General features: G+C 47.0%; 2 protein-coding genes across 7 annotated transcripts in view; both read left to right on the plus strand.

The window, feature by feature from the left end:
- Window positions 1–2616: 2616 nt before the first annotated feature.
- Window positions 2617–11160, plus strand: LOC111835937 (DNA topoisomerase 1-like). Its single transcript, XM_072715662.1, has 21 exons — window positions 2617–2791; window positions 3086–3113; window positions 3739–3829; window positions 4271–4355; window positions 4533–4582; window positions 4726–4821; window positions 5636–5711; window positions 5814–5905; window positions 6081–6196; window positions 6795–6916; window positions 7035–7157; window positions 7249–7436; window positions 7561–7705; window positions 7985–8128; window positions 8219–8404; window positions 8511–8579; window positions 8687–8801; window positions 8958–9085; window positions 9330–9424; window positions 9512–9661; window positions 9965–11160. The coding sequence occupies exons 1-21, from the start codon at window positions 2759–2761 to the stop codon at window positions 10065–10067; spliced, it is 2235 nt and encodes a 744-aa protein (XP_072571763.1). The 5' UTR covers window positions 2617–2758; the 3' UTR covers window positions 10068–11160.
- A 2859-nt stretch (window positions 11161–14019) lies between these two features.
- Window positions 14020–17760, plus strand: part of LOC111835929 (1-phosphatidylinositol 4,5-bisphosphate phosphodiesterase gamma-1-like) — a 32257-nt gene continuing 28516 nt past the window's right edge. For 2 of the 6 annotated variants that reach the window (XM_023796733.2, XM_072715665.1), the window contains exons 1-2: window positions 14021–14172; window positions 14585–14800. In XM_023796733.2, coding sequence (XP_023652501.2) covers window positions 14599–14800 — 202 coding nt within the window. In that variant the 5' untranslated portion in view covers window positions 14021–14172; window positions 14585–14598. The other 4 variants (XM_023796736.2, XM_072715664.1, XM_023796734.2 and 1 more) reach the window with 4 other exon arrangements.

A 17760-nucleotide genomic window follows, 5' to 3' on the forward strand; every position in this document is an offset into this window, starting at 1 on the left:
TGAAGCAGAAATAACCAGACTAAAATTATTTTGCTGCCTTGTGCCTTGGCAACAGGCTTTGGCCCCCCTGTGAAACCCTGAATGACAAGTGGGTATGGAAAATGAAAGAAAAATATTTTGGACAGTGTGAAAAGACCCCAGAGCATTGGAGAAGATCATAATACCTGTAGAAGGAAGAGGATGACAGCGTCCGTGTGACTGACAGGGCAAAGCAGCCCCTCTGGGTCATCACCAGGAACCAGAGGGCCTCCAGGCCACTGGAGTTGGACCACAGATCCTCAGAAATGGGAGATCCACTTCTTGTAGGAATCCACCGGGGAATTCTGCTTGTTAATGTATATTTGCTTTCATTCAGCCTCACCACTTACAGTATAAGACTGGTTTTGCTCAATGCTTGGCCTGTAATGACCCAAAGGTTTTTTTGCACACTGCCCCTTTGGTGTGTTCATACCCCTCACACTGTGCAGCCCTTAGGGCTCGCTGACCTTGGCCAGGTGATTGGTCTGCAGATCACTCAATCAATTATCTTTGGCCTTGGAAAATAGTTTTATTTTTAAGCCACCTATGTATACTCTTCGCAAAGTGCTCTGACACCCTGCGAGTGTAACCCTCACAAGCTCTGCAGAGCAGGAGCAGCGATTCTCAACCATGGGTCACAACCCAAATTTGGGTGGTGGCAAGTTCTAAAAGGAGTCAGAAATGTAAGCATTTTAAAACCAGCAAGCTCTTATGCTGATCCACAATCAGATTCCCCAACCCCAGTTCTAGAATTAACCTATATAAATGGGTCTTGGGTCTTGGGTCTGGAAAATGCTTCGCGCAAAATTAGTGAACACAACCAATCCATGAAGCCAAACCACAGATGCTTAATTTAAAATTGACTGGTTTATCCAGTGACATTTACACGATAGGCATTGATTGGCACTGTGTGCTTGTTCATGGTGTTAATTTAAAGCTATACTAGATATAGGGCCGCGACTGAGCCGGCATGGTAACATTTGGGTCGTGGTGCGAAAAAAGGTTGAGAACCACTGGCGTGGAGCACCACCTCATCTTAGCTATGATGAACGAAGAAGTTCTAGGTGAAAACTCACAAAAGTCTGAAGTGACAGCATTTCTGCTGAGCTACCCATTGTTGGGCTATGAAGATGGCACCTGTGACAGCGATTTGCATGTGTCTTCACAGTACACGGTTCGCTGGGACTCCAGCTTCCTCAAACGAAAGGCTGTGACTTTGCCCTTTCTGTCATTGTAAGGCTCCCTGGGGATGGCAGTGGTCACACACACAAGCGAGAGAGAGGCATTATGAAACATCTTACCACCTTGTACAACTAATATCCCATTCATTTCAGAAAGATACACACTACAGATCATACGTTCATCTTCTGAAACGGTAAAAATCACCAGCTACGCTGCTCCCTGGCTAATTTAGTCAGGACAGACAGGCAATCGTGCAGGTGTTGAAACGCAGCAGAAGTTTGCTCACACTTCACCTGCTAGGCACGTTGTCTGTCCGGCGCAATAGGCCGTGGGCTGTCAGCAGTGTCCATCCAGCTGTCCCACTGAGATACATTTTGGAGGAGCTGAGGTATAATACTGAATGTGCTGTTTCCAAAGACAGGTAGTTCTGTCACGTAATAGTACAGAAAATTCTGGTCTTCATGACTGTAATTATAAGCTATTTAATTCCCATGATACACTATTTATATGGCATCTGAAATTATGGAAGACTGAACTGATGGCATCCAAGGAAGCGTTTCCCCCATCTGCTACCTCACGCTTCCTGGGATAGAGCCTTGGCTCACTTCTGCCCTCTACTGGATAAGAGGATACCGAAGATGGATGAAAGAAGAATGGCTGGTGCGTGGCTCTTTTTGTTGGGATCGAGTGTAGATACAAGGTGCGTAGGAAACAGTTTGATATTCGGGGCAGGACGCAATTTAATTCTAATACAAAGGTCCGCTTATTGGGGGAGGGGGTTAAAGAAGCCCCCCAGTTCCTACGCCCCTGCACAGAACCTCCCACTGCTCCAATCATTATGACACCTATGGGACCCAACCCCGTCGTCAGAGAGTCAAACCCAGCACGACCGGTACGTACAGCAAGAGGACGCGTGTAGACAACAACCACTAACAATTTATAAATTGTACCATGACCAGCCAATGTACATGTGAGATAAAGTTAAAATGAAAAAATAAATGAATCTAGTATATACGAAATTAATATAACTGCACAATATAATTAACTGACGCATTTACTGTCAGTGCATGTAGCTTATTGGACAAGCAGCTGGAAGCAAATGGTATGACAGTGACGTATGTTTTTCTTTTAGTGCCATAACAGGATACGCAATCGGATATTTCTCAATAAATATATAGGACAAATATCAAACTGTAAATGATGTTTTGTTTTATTTAACACAGCAGTTAGAAACCTACGGAGCCCGGGAGGGGACATGGGAGAAAAAAAGAAGAAACCTGTAACAATCAAATGTTTAAAATTCCAGGTAAAGGGTGTGCGAGTCAGGGCCGATGTTCTTCGACCTCACGTGGCTGCAAGCAGTAAGTACCCAACTGTCGCTGGGGGGCGCCGGCTTGCTCCTTTTTAAAGAGCGCGCACATGCGCAGTATCCAAAAAGCGGGACTGGGTCTCCTGCTGTCCCGACGCTTCCTGGTCCGTTCGATCTGCCGGTAGAATCGGCTCGGCTGAGCTGTGTTCCGGTCCACGCTTCACTTTTAACGGATAAGCAGCCTGTGAAATGAGCGGTGATCACCTGCACAGCGATGCCCGGGTAAATGGCCCGGCATTCCGGCCGGCGTTTCGGAGCCCGGCGTGGCTTTTAAAAGTAACGTGTACAGTGTATGGAGACGGTTCGGATAGGTACCGCCTGCAGTGCCGCTCACTCCACGCGAATCGGTGACGGCACCACTCGCTTGCCTGCGGTTCCGTAGCAGAGATACGTGTAAAAATGCCTTTCTGTGTGTTACTGGGAAGCCGGGGGAAAAGTTTACTGCTCCAGGTAACGGGGTTCTGGGCTCTGTTCGGGTCCGACCCGCTAACCTCCGCCGTCTTTTATGTCTTCCAGGTGGAGTCCGGATCCTGGGCGAACGCTGGTGAGTGTGGCGAGTCTCCGGCCGCCGGTCTCGATGCCGGCCACATATATGGCGTCCCGAAGTCTAAGTCCCGTCTCGGCGGCCGCTATTGTTCGGATCGCGAACCTTTTAATCCGACCCGGGTCGCCTGTAGCTTCTCCTCGCGTATGGGTACCAGTTGGACCGCAAGCGTTTTCTCCCGGCGCGGCCTTCGACGGCCGCCGATCGGAGCCCCGGCCCGTATGTCGTTGCTCAAAGTCGCCTTTTGGGCGTCGGGACTTAGTCTCTGCGCCATTTTCTGCCGGCTTTGCTTCGCCGGCTCCGGTTCCAAGTGGTGATAAAATTTAATAATAAGAGTTGAAGTGTCTAAGGGGCTTAAAGAGATTCGGCCGTGTCTCTTCGAGCCCCTTAGACACTTTATTAAGGTTGTTGTTTTAAATTAATCACTAATAACATCTTCCGTTTGCCGTGAACGCCGCGTCCTTGTGTGGCTGGGAGCGGCGTAGTTAGACACGTTGCCATTTATTTCAGTTTTATGGGGTTTTAAAAATGGCCGAGCTGTATGGCTCGAAGTTGAGCCGATCGGGTACTGATGGACCGATGCGGAGCCAATTACCCGCTTCTTGACCTCACACTCTCTCCGTAGACTCCCACAGACTGAAACAGAAAGACAAGGAGCGCAGGCACAAGGACCACAAGAAAGACAAGGAGCGGCTGAAGTCCAAGCACGCCAACAGGTACTGTCTGAACAACGTCTTCTTTTCGTTTTTCTTTGATCTGCCTTTTTCTGCCCCCAGGAGCTCCGGGCTATTGGGACCATGTTATGTGGGGCTGTATAATGCAGCGCCCTGTCTGGAACTGGGAGGGATTTGATGTTGCTTCAGTGTTTAGTGCTCACCCCCTTTTTTATGCACTTGAGCCCAGACTGGGCCACATCTGCCAGTGTGTGAATGCAGTGGCTAGCATCTTTGAGTGTTGTCACACACCTATATACACACACACACACACACACTCTTACCTAGTGTTGCTGTGTCATCCTGGCCTGCGTGAGCGTGTACACGCTCCTGGACCTGCGTGTGTGGGGGGGGGTGGTGGCCCTGCTCTCAGGCCCATAGAACTTCCCTCTGGTGCCTCGATTTGGCTCCTTCCACAGCTAAAACCTGGCCTTTGCCTTCCAGTGAGCACAGGGAAGCGTCTGACAAGAAACACAGAGATAAAGACAGAGTAAAACACAAGGACAAAGAGAGGAGGAAGGAGGAGAAGGTGAGCTCCGTGGAGGAGGCACGCCCTGGGAGTTACCCTGGAGCGCGTGCTAATTAAAGTCTGGGTATGGGGGGCGGGGTGCCCGGAGTTATCCACCACGCTGGGGTGTGTCTGAGGCTTGGGGCCCTGAGTGTGGCCTCTGCTCACGTCGCTGTCGCTGTGCCCCTGTCTCTGCAGCTGAAGGCGTCTGACCTTGATGTGAAGCCCCAGAAGAACGGTTTTGCCAGGTGGGTGTTTGGCGTGGGTCTGACGTGCGGCCTGTTTGAGATGAGCCGTATCCGTGTGCTGTCTCCAGCGGTCTTTGTGGCTGCACCCCCCCCCCCCCCCCCCATCCTTGTGGTCATCATCACTGTCCTTTGACCCCTCCCAGCCCCCCTCATGTAAAAGAGGAGCTGGATGATGCCTGCTTCTACTCCTCACCCAAACGAGGGAAGCCTGCTGTGAAGCGGCAAAGGAGCGACAATGAGTGAGTACCTCTGCTTAGTGTAGCTCAGATTTCTATAGTTTATTTTTATTTGAAATACAGTTGCTTTAGTTTTCAGTGTTTTATTTTATTACGATGTATATAACTATATAGAAATACATTTTAGAAAAGTTGCAGTTGATTTGTAGAGAATCCTTTGAATTTACACTGCATGCTATGTATTAATATCCTCAAATGGGCAAAACAAGTTCCAAGTATTATTAATGGTAATTAAATGCACTATGCTTGATTGTTTCCTCGAACAATATCCGTTAAGGAGGAAAGAGAAACTAATGATTTCTTTAGCTAAATAGCATTTAAAAAGTGTAATGAATACTGTAACGTGTAAAGTATTTTGGGGTCCATTGCAGCTGGATTCTTGCCGTTTAAATCCCCTTATTGTTTAAATAACCCACTGGGCGCATCACTGCTGTCTTGCCAACAGCGTAGTGCTTCTCGTTAAGTGCATTTATTAATCGGATGGTGTTTCTCTATAACGACGCCTAGGCGTGTCTGGACTATGTGTCGAAAGTTTGATTTCTGCTCCCTGCTAATTAAAGTAGCTGAACTTCACGGTTTCATTTGAATGTTACGTTTTGTGAATGGTGTCTAGCTCTTGGGCGTAATGTGGTTTCTGGCATCACTTGCGGTATTTTCATAGCTTTTCTGCTAGTTCTCTACGGCCAGATGTTGGGCAGCCACTAGCAGACGGATGCTTTCATGTGGGGCGACTCTGTTGGACACGCACAGTGTAGACACACACACACGTGCCCGTGATTAACATGTGGACTGAAGTTGTTGGCTGTTCTCTTCACAGCTCGGAGTTCAAGCCCAAAAAGGTCAAAGTTGAAAATGACAAGAAGTTGAAGAGGAAGCGGGAGGAGGAGGAGGAGGTGAGCGTGAGTCTGTGTGAGGTGTCTTTTAGCTCTGTCTCTCTTGTGCAGACGACGCAAAGCCTGATCACACTGCATCCCTCTGTATCTTGGATTTTGTAGGATGTCAAACCCAAGAAGAAATCCAAAGATAAGAATGCAGTGGGTGATGGCAAGAAGAAGGCAAAGAAGGAGCCAGAGGAGAAATGGAAATGGTGCGACAGGAGGAGAGGCTGCCTGGCCTACCACCTAACCCTAACCCTACCACCTAACCCTAACCCTACCACCTAACCCTAACCTGCCATGTTCAGACTGTGCCATGGCGCACAGCTGCACGTGCAGCTTTCACACGCGTGATGACGTTCCCCTGACCTCCTCTTTCCTGGCCAGGTGGGAAGAGGAGAGGTACACAGACGGCGTGAAGTGGAAGTTTCTGGAACATAAGGGCCCCGTGTTTGCACCACTATACGAGCCCCTCCCTGACCATGTCAAGTTTTATTATGATGGTAGTGATCTTTCTTTCGCTTCCTGGGGGTTTGTTTGGGTGTGTGCTGTTACAATTTTAACATGACTTTAAAGGGCTTTAGTGCGATCTATCCACCTAGGTTGTTTAGCTGGGAGTTGCCTAGTTTTGGCGAGATCGGCTGTAGAATCTTCGGACTTCTCTTTAAATATTATAGGACTTAATGACATTCTGTCTCTGGTTATTAAAGTGCCAAAAATACATTACAAAAATCCAATAGCAGTGTCTTTTACCAGAAATCATTACCGGTTACTCAGGATAATCCACAGATTTTGTAGTGAGCAGTTCAATGTAGGAACGATTTTCTTCTACCGAACTCCACACTCCAGTCGTATCACTGCTCAGAAGATATTGCCGGGGTGCTTATATCTACTGAGCAGTGATACGGTTAGTTTGGCAATAAAAGGCCCTCTAAAATATCTTTTTCAGTTTTGGTGTGAACTGCCCCTTTAAGTGTTTGTCAGGGTAACGTAGTTTCTGTACGTGTGGGAATCCTTAGCAGGGTCGTCTGAGTGATAATTTGCCACGTAAATGCCTGAGACTCTGCTGACCTTTGACCCTCCCTTGGTTCCTTCTCCAAGGAAAACGTATGAAGCTGAGCCCCGATACTGAGGAGGTGGCCACGTTCTTTGCCAAGATGATGGATCATGAGTACACTACCAAAGAGGTCTTCCGGAAGAACTTCTTCAAGGACTGGAGGAAGGTGAGGAGGAATCTGTGCGTGAATGTTAGTCAGGCTATAGCCGTCGTCCCGTATGACGTGCAGAAAGGCGGAGGCTGGAAAGTGAGGCCCAGCATCCATGTTCTTTGACCGCATTTAGGAAATGACCTCAGAGGAGAAGTCGAAAATCATAGACCTGAAGAAGTGTGACTTCACGGAGATGAGCGAGTACTTCAAGGCTCAATCGGAGGCCAAGAAGCAGATGTCCAAAGAGGAGAAGCAGGTGGGCCTGAAGGAACAGGATCCCTACAAGGAAGGAGATGACTGCCCACCTATGGCCTCACTGATTTGGCCTCACTGACATTTTCCTGCAGAAAATCAAGGAGGAGAATGAGCGGGTCCTCCAAGAGTATGGCTTCTGCATGATGGACAAGCACAAAGAGCGCATCGCCAACTTCCGCATCGAGCCGCCCGGCCTGTTCCGCGGTCGCGGTGACCACCCCAAGATGGGCATGCTGAAGCGCCGGGTTCGGCCCGAGGATGTCATCATCAACTGTAGCAAGTGAGCAGCGTGGGGGGCATAGTTGTCATCCTTGATGTTTGGTGCTGGCCTCCTATTGTCTTAGGCCTCCTCAGGGGGTGTTACCCATCTGCGTCGGTGCCTTCACCATCCCCACCTCTCCCAGGGACTCCGCCATTCCCAAACCCCCCCCAGGAACAAAGTGGAAGGAGGTGCGTCACGACAACAAGGTGACGTGGCTGGTGTCATGGACGGAGAACATCCAGGGCTCCATCAAGTACATCATGCTGAACCCCAGCTCGCGCATCAAGGTTTGTGTGTATCTGTCTGTAGTTTCTGGGGACCCACTCAGTCATTTTGGGGCACCTGAAGATGATTCTAAAACTAAATGGCTAGTGAGTGGGCAGAGTCAGAAGGTCATAGCTAACTAGCCGGTTAGCAATGTTGCTTCAGCATCTCATAAGGAATGTGTTTTATTTTAATATTTAGTTTAGTGACTTTTAGTGGCCATTAGGGATTTCCCCAGACCTAAGGGGCCCTGTGCAGATGCATGCTTGCGGTGTTTGTAAACATCACCATTGCTTCCGCAGGGAGAGAAGGACTGGCAGAAGTACGAGATTGCACGGAGGCTCAAGTTGTGTGTGGAGCGCATCCGAAACCAGTACCGTGATGATTGGAAGTCCAAGGAGATGCGGATCCGGCAGCGCTCCGTGGCGCTGTACTTCATCGACAAGGTGAGTCCGGCCCCTGGAGATGAGCCCAGATGCTTCCTCAACCTCCAAGAACTCTGATTGGCTGATTTCTGCCTTTTTTTGCCCCCCTAGCTGGCCTTGAGGGCGGGGAATGAGAAGGAGGAAGGCGAGTCGGCTGACACAGTGGGCTGCTGCTCGCTGCGGGTGGAGCACATCAACCTGCACCCAGAGCTGGACGGCCAAGAGTACATGGTGGAGTTCGACTTCCTGGGAAAGGACTCTATCCGCTATTACAACCAGGTCCCCGTGGAGAAGAGGGTGAGGAGCGACCGGGGGTAGGATTTTGGGCGAAGGAGTGGCTCACCGTAGCATCAGCCAGAGTTCTGGTTTCTGATGGGAAGCCCCACTTTTGCTTATTCACCAGGTCTTCAAGAATCTTCAGCTGTTCAAGGAGAACAAGCAACCAGAAGATGACCTCTTTGACCGCCTCAATGTAAGCGGAGCCTCACACCTCCTGTGTATACGATTCCCAGAGGAAAGAATGGCATGAACTGTGAGTGAGATGACTGACTCGCCTTTTTGAATCTTCCTTTCTGCTAGACCGCCATCCTGAACAAGCACCTCCAGGAGTTGATGGACGGACTGACGGCCAAAGTCTTCCGTACCTACAACGCCTCCATCACCCTGCAGCAGCAGCTGGGGCAGCTCACCAGTCGTGAGTTTGCTTCGATTCTCGGAGGTGGGGGGGAGGGCAGAAATATTGATAGATCTTGATGGAGGGGCTTTACACTGGTGTGAACATCTGGTCCATCAAATCTTGCTAGTGCGAGTACACAATGTTGGGATTAACTGAATGAACTTTGACCTACAGCGGAGGAGAATGTTGCTGCCAAGATCTTGTCCTACAACCGGGCCAACCGGGCTGTAGCGATCCTGTGCAACCACCAGAGGGCGCCACCAAAGACCTTTGAGAAGTCCATGCAAAACCTGCAGACCAAGGTAAATTGAGTGTGAAGAGCGTAACAGTTGGTTGTGATGGCAGGTGGTGCCGTCAGTTAAAATCCCAATAAAAGCCCTGCTGTGAGCTGGAACTGGTTTAGTAATTAAGTGATGGATCTAGGAGAGTTCCAAGTGCTTTTGGATAAAGGTGTCTGCTGACAAACTGGACTCATTTGGAATGAAAAGTGATCAAACTGAGCCATCTTGAGGGTGAATCTGAGCTCTTGTCCATGACGGCCCACAGATCGATGCGAAGAAGCACCAGCTGTTAGATGCGAAGCGGGAGCTGAAGAGCGCCAAGGCGGATGCTAAGGTGCGGCAGGACGATAAGGCTAGGAAGTAAGTGTCTCTGTCGTAGCAGGGGGGGGGGGGGAGGTCACCACCTCTGATTCCACAGCTCTGACCTCCCCCCTCCTCCCTCATCAGAGCTGTTGAGTCCAAGAAGAAAGCTGTCCACAGGATAGAGGAACAGCTGATGAAACTGGAGGTCCAGGCAACGGACCGTGAGGAGAACAAGCAGATCGCTTTGGGCACCTCCAAGCTGAACTACCTAGACCCACGCATCTCAGTGGCATGGTAAGAGGGCTGCTGAGCGGCCCCGTATTGCTGCGTGCCTTCCTGTGGGGGGCGCTGTTCCCATCAGTGTGGGGCTCTGCTTATTAGCTGTCTGTGTAGTGCTTGCTGACACTCTGGCTGTGTTGATATCCTTGGGTGCTGACATGCTCTTCAGGCCACTGGTGTCACTGCAGCCTCCACTGCCATGTCAGCCTGAGACGTCCAATTGGCTGCTTTGTTCTCATGTGCTGTTGCCACTTGTGTTGGGTGGGGTCGGGTATGTAACCCCGCCTTGTTAGAGCTGCCGTGTTTGTCCTCCCCCAGGTGTAAGAAGTGGGGCGTGCCCATCGAGAAGATCTACAACAAGACCCAGCGGGAGAAGTTCGCCTGGGCCCTCGACATGGCCGACGAGGACTACGAGTTTTAGCTTGACTTTCGGATCTCCGTTTTAATGGAATTCAATTTGTTTGTGGCATCATGCAATCTCCCAGGTGACTGGCTGGGAGGCGACCTTAGGGATCATGCTGCGATAACGGGAAGCGTGTCCATTTGAAACTGGAGCCGGCTGCCAATCTTCTGGAGGGGGGAGCTCCCTGATGGCCACGTAAAGTGTCCAGTGTGAAACCGGGAGCAGATGTAAACTTTATTTGACCAAAACTGGCTCCGCCTCACTCCCTTCCTGGCAAGGACCTTCTGCTACCCTTGTGACCTTTGACCTCTGTAGTCGTCTACCTACTGTATTTCAAAAACCATGCTGTTTTTTTAACTCCTGCTTTTATCTTTTTTTGATTTATTGATCTATTTTATATTTTAATAGACAACAGTAAGCCTGAGGTAAGGAAGGGCTTATTTGCCAGTTGGGGGACATGACTGACCCCAGGCTGGGCACTCATCTGTGTGAGAGTGTGATGTTTTAACTTAACTGTATCGGGACAGTGTGAGAAGAAGCAGTTTGTGGCCAGGATGGAAGGAATGAGCAGTGTGAGCGTGATGTTTTATAAGCTTCTAGGAGACAATGTGAACTGCATTACATTTTTGGTCTTACAGTTACTATCAGGGACTCTGAGTGTAGGATTTGAATGGATGGATTTTATGTGCATTGCCTGTGTTATAGGATTGTCAGTCATTGCTATGGAGAAAGACCTTTCGGTTTTTAACTTTTAACGACTTTGGGGGGGATGAAATCCTATCGCTGTTACTTGAAATTATTTTTAATATGCTGTTCTGAAATCTTTCCTCAAAGGGTTTCTGTGGAAACCAGCATGAGGGATATGAACTTTGCCAAAAAATGAGAATCCTATGTTTAATGGTTGTACTTGCTTTTTATTTTGGAGTCAGGTACATCAATGTGAAATCTCCATGAGCTTCATTCTCTGGTTTTAAGATGTGGGGGGGGGGGCCTAGCTTGTTAATCCATCTCTGCAAGTTTTTACCAGCTTGTTCTGTAATGGCCTTCATTTTATATCATTTTCCTTTGCTTATTGTAGGTTATTTAAATAATTAAGCTAAAAACCCTGCAATTTCTCTGGTCCTTGTGTGGTTTATTATTAAGGTCCAAGCACCATAGGTGTGATGTACCTTGTGTAATCGTTAAAAATTCTGGGAGCGCCTAGAACTGTTTTAGTGGAACATTTATTATTATTTTTTTATTTAAACTTGGCACATTGATAGAGGACATCCCATTCAACTCACTCACTTGGTCCATCCATCATTATAGCGCTGTATTTCAAGGTACAGTTACAGTCCTACGGTAGATCTTTTCTTCAATCCTTGGGTCTTCCCAATTTTGAATGCACGCATTTGGTGTTTAAGTCTTCCATATTGGATATTCTGCCAGTTTTTCAAAATTTTGTGCAGTCGTTCTAGGCGTTCATTTTTTCGCCACCAAATTAGGCATGTATCATCTAGCAAGAGCTGGATTCAAAAGTTGTTCAGTTATGCTAAGTCAAATGATATGGCTGCTGTTGTCCAGTAAATTTGATGTGAAAGCCAACAAATGGGAGATGAGGTCATAACTTGGCAACACTTTCAAAATTCAAAACCAAGTTTGTGAGATGGGCTCAGGACCCAATCTTGAGGAAGCCCAACAAAAATGTCATCCCACCACTAGGTGGTGCTGCAATAAGCAAAAATCCATTTTACCTAATAACTGTTGAAGGGGTTGCTGTAGGGAGAGACAAGTGATTTATTTTTTATTTTTTTTGTGGCACACCGTTCAATGGTTATTAGCCAAAATGCGCTTTTGCGTATTGCAGCGCCCCCCAGTGATCAAATAACAAAATTAGGTGCACATATTCAGGACAGGCAATGGTTTTCAAATGACAAATGGCTTTTACAATCAAAAAATCCCTCTAGTGAGGCTAAGTACAATCATCTGTCAAATCTGAAGATTCAACAACATTTAGGGCCCGTGCAAAATTCTCAAATTTTAATTAAAATCTAATATGGTGGCTGCATCAATTAGGTGAACATGAAAATCCCAATGGATCCGACTGGGGGGCCTACAGTGGTGTTAAGGGACAAGTGATTTTTTTTATTTTATTTTTTCCCCCCTAAATCTGCCAGTCCCCTTATGACCCCGATTTGCCAGCAGCAGCCACTGCCCATCCTGCATGCTCCGAAACGGAACTGGCACAAAGCCACCTATAAGGATGCATGACTGTATCAACCATTGATGCAAAACAGTTCTTTGTCATTTTGATTCAAGGCCTCTTCCTGAAGATGAACCTCATTTTGTCATTTGAGCACTGGGGGGTGCTGTAATGAGCAAAGACCTGGTTTTCCTGATGTGTTTTGATAGATTGACCTTATAAAAGTGGTTAAATATACTTTGTTCCACTATTGTCAGAGACATACTCTCATCTTTAACTGGATGATGGACATGGTTTGATATAAAGATGTTTCTGCCGCTATAATAATCGTTGCGGCTTGCTGGTGTTTGGGGTCTTAGCACTGACACTATTAAAGCAGAGCAGCCTGGTTTTATTTCTGCACAACCGTCGCATCTCTCATGCTTCTAGGCACATCCTGCCACGCAAGTGTCAGATAGTATCTGGTGCTCCGTAACATAGTGTCGCACAGCGGAAATCAGTCAGTCGAATTTCTGCCTCTGCTTTGTTTGCTTTGGCTGGCTATGGTAACCTGGAATTTTTAAAACGTATTTAAAATACGTATATTTATACAGGTCATTAGTCAGAAACGATTGTTGGGATGCACTCTGTGAATAGGGAAGCATTTTCCTGTCTGCAGTCAAAGCTGTGAAATTAAACTCCTATTCAAAGTGTTCTTCCAGATTCTGAAGCGAGCGATTCGGATTAAACACTCAAATCACAGGTTTCCTTTTTTTTTTTTTTTTTTTTTTTTTTTTTTTGGAGAAAGGCTTCATTAACCAGTAAAAGTTTATTTCCCTGGGGGGAAGCATCAGTGGCTCGGTGGGTACCTTCAGGGGTGGGGATTCAATCCCACCCAATTCTCTGTGGAATTTGCATATCCCTCTGTTGGTTAGCATGTTGGTAGCAGTTAGTATGGCTGATATTTCTAAATTACCCAGAGTCAGTCAGTCAGTACATCTAATGTGTGCTACAATGGGCTGCCCTCAGATGCAGGGGGTACCCCAACCTTCTGCCCTGTAGTCCCTGGGATAGATTCCTGCTTCTCTATCACCTTGTTTATTACTAGCGGTTAGACTTAACCCTGGGGAACCCAGACCACCTTATTATAGGAAAAATATGTCCATTGGCTAAAATGATCATACATTCCCTCTGTTTTTGTCTGAGGCTGATGTTGAGCACTTAGAACATGATCATCACAGTTGCCAGAAAAGTTTCAAAACATCCAAAACCTAGTTGTACATGTTCTATAACATCTAAACATTATAACTGATGATGCAAAATTTCTGCCACTTACCTATTCACAGCTTGACAGGTGAATCTTTGCAGCATGTACAGCAACAACCTCAAAACGTGTTGGGGTATTTATTGTGAGGAAAAAATGTGGTTAATTCAGTCAGTAATTACTAAATTTCACTGTTAGTGGGTCGTATATGGTACAATGCGCTGTAAAGCAACAAAAAAAATCTTAACTTTGATGAGTGGGTTGAATGTAAGGCAGAAATAAAAGGAAGGGTCGGTATATGACCCAGTGGGTTCCCCAGGGTTAAACGCACGTTCCTATTGGCGAATCAATATGAAACTGACAGATGCGTTGGTGAACAACCGACGTTGTGGTTTTGCAAGTTTTATCGTGTATTTTATCAAGTGTATGTACAGGCAGGCAATCCTGTGTCTTTAATAGTATCTCACTCGGACTTGGGGGGGGGGGTCTGTCGCCACGACTCGTTTCTTGTTTGCGTGGCTTTGGATGTTGAAGTGTCTCAAAGGCAGTGAAAGCTCAGCCGCGCCGATTTATACTACGTCTACCCGGTAAGAGCGGTGACACGCACGGTTCTTCTCAGCCGCCCATTAAGCGGGTTCGCGGAGAGATGCGCGATCCCGCTGTTAGCGCGTCCCCATTTGACAGCCGCATGTGAGGAGGTAAGTGAAGGGAGAAATAAGTGCATATATATCTCGTTGTTCGGGTGAGGAATCCTGTTATTATCCATAGAGATTAATGTAGCTCTCATTTTTGCCGTTTATATTAACATCGATTATGTATTTTGTATGTTTGAAATAATTACAATGGGTTCATTTGTGTGTCTAACCAGTACGATTTCTGAAACATTTTCCGCGATAGGGTGAATATGCAATCAAAATTTTAACGAGTTTAATAAACGCAGATGCGTAAACACTTAGTGACCAATTATACCGTTGTGTCAGAAGACAAAAACTAGTTTATAGTTCCTAACATACGAGGAACCATGTACAAGAGTTAAGACACATGGACTGTATTTTAGATATTGTTAAAAATGTGAAGCCGGAGAGTAAGCGGCGTCTCTCCTCTCCTAAGACTTGCAGCGCACCATGGCGGGGACTGCCGGCTTTCTGCCCCGGGTCCAGAGCGACACCGAGATCAACAACATGTTGCGGGACCTGGAGGTCGGGACGGTCTTGACTTTGCTCAACCCCAAAAAGTCGCAGCGACCAGAGAGAAGGACATTTCAGGTCAAATTGGAGACCAGGCAGGTCATATGGAGTAGAGGCACGGATAAAATCGAGGGCGAAAGTAAGTAGTGAACTTATTTATTTTGTCACGTTTATTTGTCTTGAATTGTAAATTTAATAATAGTGAGTGCAAGTTAAGTATAGACGTATTTTGAACTTGGAAATATGCATTGACATTTTCATGTGTGACTGTCCCTGATCAGATTGGTGCTGCATCAAATTCCGTGGTCAGCCAAGTAATGTTACCATTTTGGGACCATGAGCAAGGCTCAAGCCTTTGTAAAGGGAGGGGGGGGGGGGGGCGTTAGGACAATTCCATTGGTCCTGAGTGACAGGCCCCCTAAAAAATTTGGAACATAATTGGAATTTTCTGGATTGGGAGGCCAAAATAATAAGCTTTTAAAGGGCCCGAAATCTCTAGCTGCACCCCTAATAATAATAATAATAATAATAATAATAAATTTTATTTGTATTGCACTTTATATTTTAGCAATCTCAAAGTGCTAACAGAGTGAAAATAAAGAAATAAAACGGGAGAATCTATAAAATATTTTAAGAAAATGTCTTTCTAAAAAGATGAGTTTTTAGGTTTTGTTTAAAAGCATCAGTCGACTGTGGGGCTCTCAGGTAGTCAGGGAGGGCGTTCCACAGCCTCGGCGCCACAGATGGAAAAAGCCCTATCACCCATGCTGCGGAGCTTGGTTCTGGGGACTTGGAGGATGTGAGTGTGTACAGAGCGGAGGGTGGGTGAGGAGGTATGGGGGATGAGGAGCTCTTGTAAGTAAAGGGGGGCATGTCAATAGATGCACTGATGGGTGAGGAGAGAGACTTTGTACTGTATCCTGAGTGGGACAGGGAGCCAGTGAAGGGTTTTCAGGATGGGGGTGATGTGGTCATGCTTTCGCACCCTCATCAGGATCCTGGCAGCGCTGTTCTGAATATACTGTAGTCTCTGGATATTCTTGCCAGGAATCCCAGTGAGGAGTGCATTACAGTAATCCAGCCTGGAGGAGACAAAGGCATGGACGAGCTTCGCTGCATCTGCCAGGCTGAGTGTTGGGCGGAGTTTGGCGATGTTCTTGAGGTGGTAGAATGATGACTTACGGAGGTGTTTGATGTGGGTGTCAAAGGTGAGTTGAGGGTCCATTTTAACACCCAAATTGGTGACAGATGTGGAAAGGGGGATGCTTTGGCCAGAGAAAGTGATACTGGTGATGGTAGAAGAGCGGAGATGGTTGTGGTGTGCCAACTAAGATGGCTTCTGTTTTGGGTCTGTTCAGATTAAGGAAGTTGAGCATCATCCACGCCTCTATCTCCTCCAGGCAGGTAGTCAGTGTGGATGTTAACAGAGGAGTGTAGAGGAGATGGGGGTAGTCCTGAGGTAAAGCTGAATGTCATCTGCATAACAATGAAAAGTTAAACCATGTCTGCTAATGACATTTCCAAGGGGGAGCATGTAGATGGTGAAAAGGATGGGGCCTAGCACAGAGCCCTGTCGGACACCACAGGTGACGTTGTGGGTGTGAGATTTTACACTGCCCAGGGCGACATGCTCAGTTCTGCCGGTCAGGTATGATGTGAACCAGTTGTGAACATTTCCTGAGAGTCCAATGGTGTACTGCAGGTGGTGAAGGAGGATGTTGTGGTCTATTGTGTCAAAAGCAGCTGTCAGGTCAAGGAGGATGAGTAGAGAAGGGGAACCAGTATCTGTTGTCATTAGAAGGTCATTGGTGACCCTGACCAGGGCTGTTTCAGTGCTATGGCCAGGGCGAAAACCAGACTGAAACTTTTCAAACAGGTTATTTAGTTTGAGGTGATCATGATGTTGTGCTGCAACAGTTTTTTTTCCAGAACTTTAGAGAGAAATGGAAGATTGGAGATGGGCCTATAGTTAGAGAGAACTTCAGGATCCAGGGTTGTTTTTTTCAGTAGAGGTCTGATGGCAGCAGTTTTTAATGCAGAAGGAATATGGCCATCCAGGAGGGAGTGGTTTATGATCCTGGTGATGAGTGGAGAGACAGCAGAGATGTTAGCCTTCAACAGGGCTGAGGGGAAAGGGTCCAGGGAACTGGTTGACGGTTTCATTTTCCTGATGACGTCCTCCACCTCTTCCCGTGTGGTAGCAGAGAAGGAGCAAAGGGGCTGGACAGTCTCAGACAGTGGGTCGATAGTTGGAGGAGGCAGGATATCCGTGGTGGAGAGGTATGAGCGGATGTTATCAACTTTTTGTTTGAAGAAATTGATGTACATGTTGCACCTCTCCTCAGTGGCCTTGGAGTGGGCAGGTGAAGGAGGTTTTAGAAGGTGATTTATAGTTGAAAAAAATTTTTTGGAGTTCCTGGAACTGTTGCTGCTGATGTTGGAATAGAACCTGGACCGTGCAACCTTCAGAGCTTCTTCATACGCCCTCTTGTGTTCCCTGTAAGCCTGTTTGTGGACAGTCAGCCCAGAAGCCTTGAGCCGCCTCTCAAGGACACACCCAGTCCTAGCAAGGTTCTTAATCCCCAATTGCTCCAGAATCTTTCTGAAACTGCTTTTGTGATTATATGTTGTTCTGGAGAAGTCTGCTGAATAAAAAAGGTCAATAGTGTATTTAAAGTATGAGACATCCAAGCTGTCTTTCAGCTGTCGAAGATCAGTGCAGGCATACAACTAGGGTAACTTTTGGGTAGTCCCAGAAGTACAGTACAGTATGTAGGCCTGTTTTTTTTTTTTTTTTTTTTGAATAAACATTCATCCACTTATTCATCCATTTTCTAAGTCTTCATCCTCGGTCAGGGTCACAGACATAAATACTCCATGATGAACTGTAATGCACTACGGTCAACTCCACACATCCAGAAATGTTGTTCCGCTATTCAGCGTTGGTAAAATAAGCCAGTGAGATGTCTAATCGCCGCCACCCAGCCCCACCTGGCCGGCAGATTCTACTGTCACCCTCTAGCCCCAGTCTGCAAATTTAATCGGCAGCACCCAACAGTTGACAAATCTACGGTCTTATCATAATACCACCCAAGCCAA

Source organism: Paramormyrops kingsleyae, chromosome 8, assembly GCF_048594095.1.
Source record: "Paramormyrops kingsleyae isolate MSU_618 chromosome 8, PKINGS_0.4, whole genome shotgun sequence".
In the NCBI taxonomy this organism is placed as follows: Eukaryota; Metazoa; Chordata; class Actinopteri; order Osteoglossiformes; family Mormyridae; genus Paramormyrops; species Paramormyrops kingsleyae.

Excerpts from the sequence above, each read along its gene's own strand:
- LOC111835937 (XM_072715662.1), top strand. The coding sequence starts at position 2,759 with ATGAGCGGTGATCACCTGCACAGCGATGCCCGG. Across the intron at positions 7,437-7,560 it reads GTCATCATCAACTGTAGCAA|GGACTCCGCCATTCCCAAAC; the intron begins GTGAGCAGCGTG and ends CACCTCTCCCAG. Across the intron at positions 8,405-8,510 it reads AGGTCCCCGTGGAGAAGAGG|GTCTTCAAGAATCTTCAGCT; the intron begins GTGAGGAGCGAC and ends CTTATTCACCAG.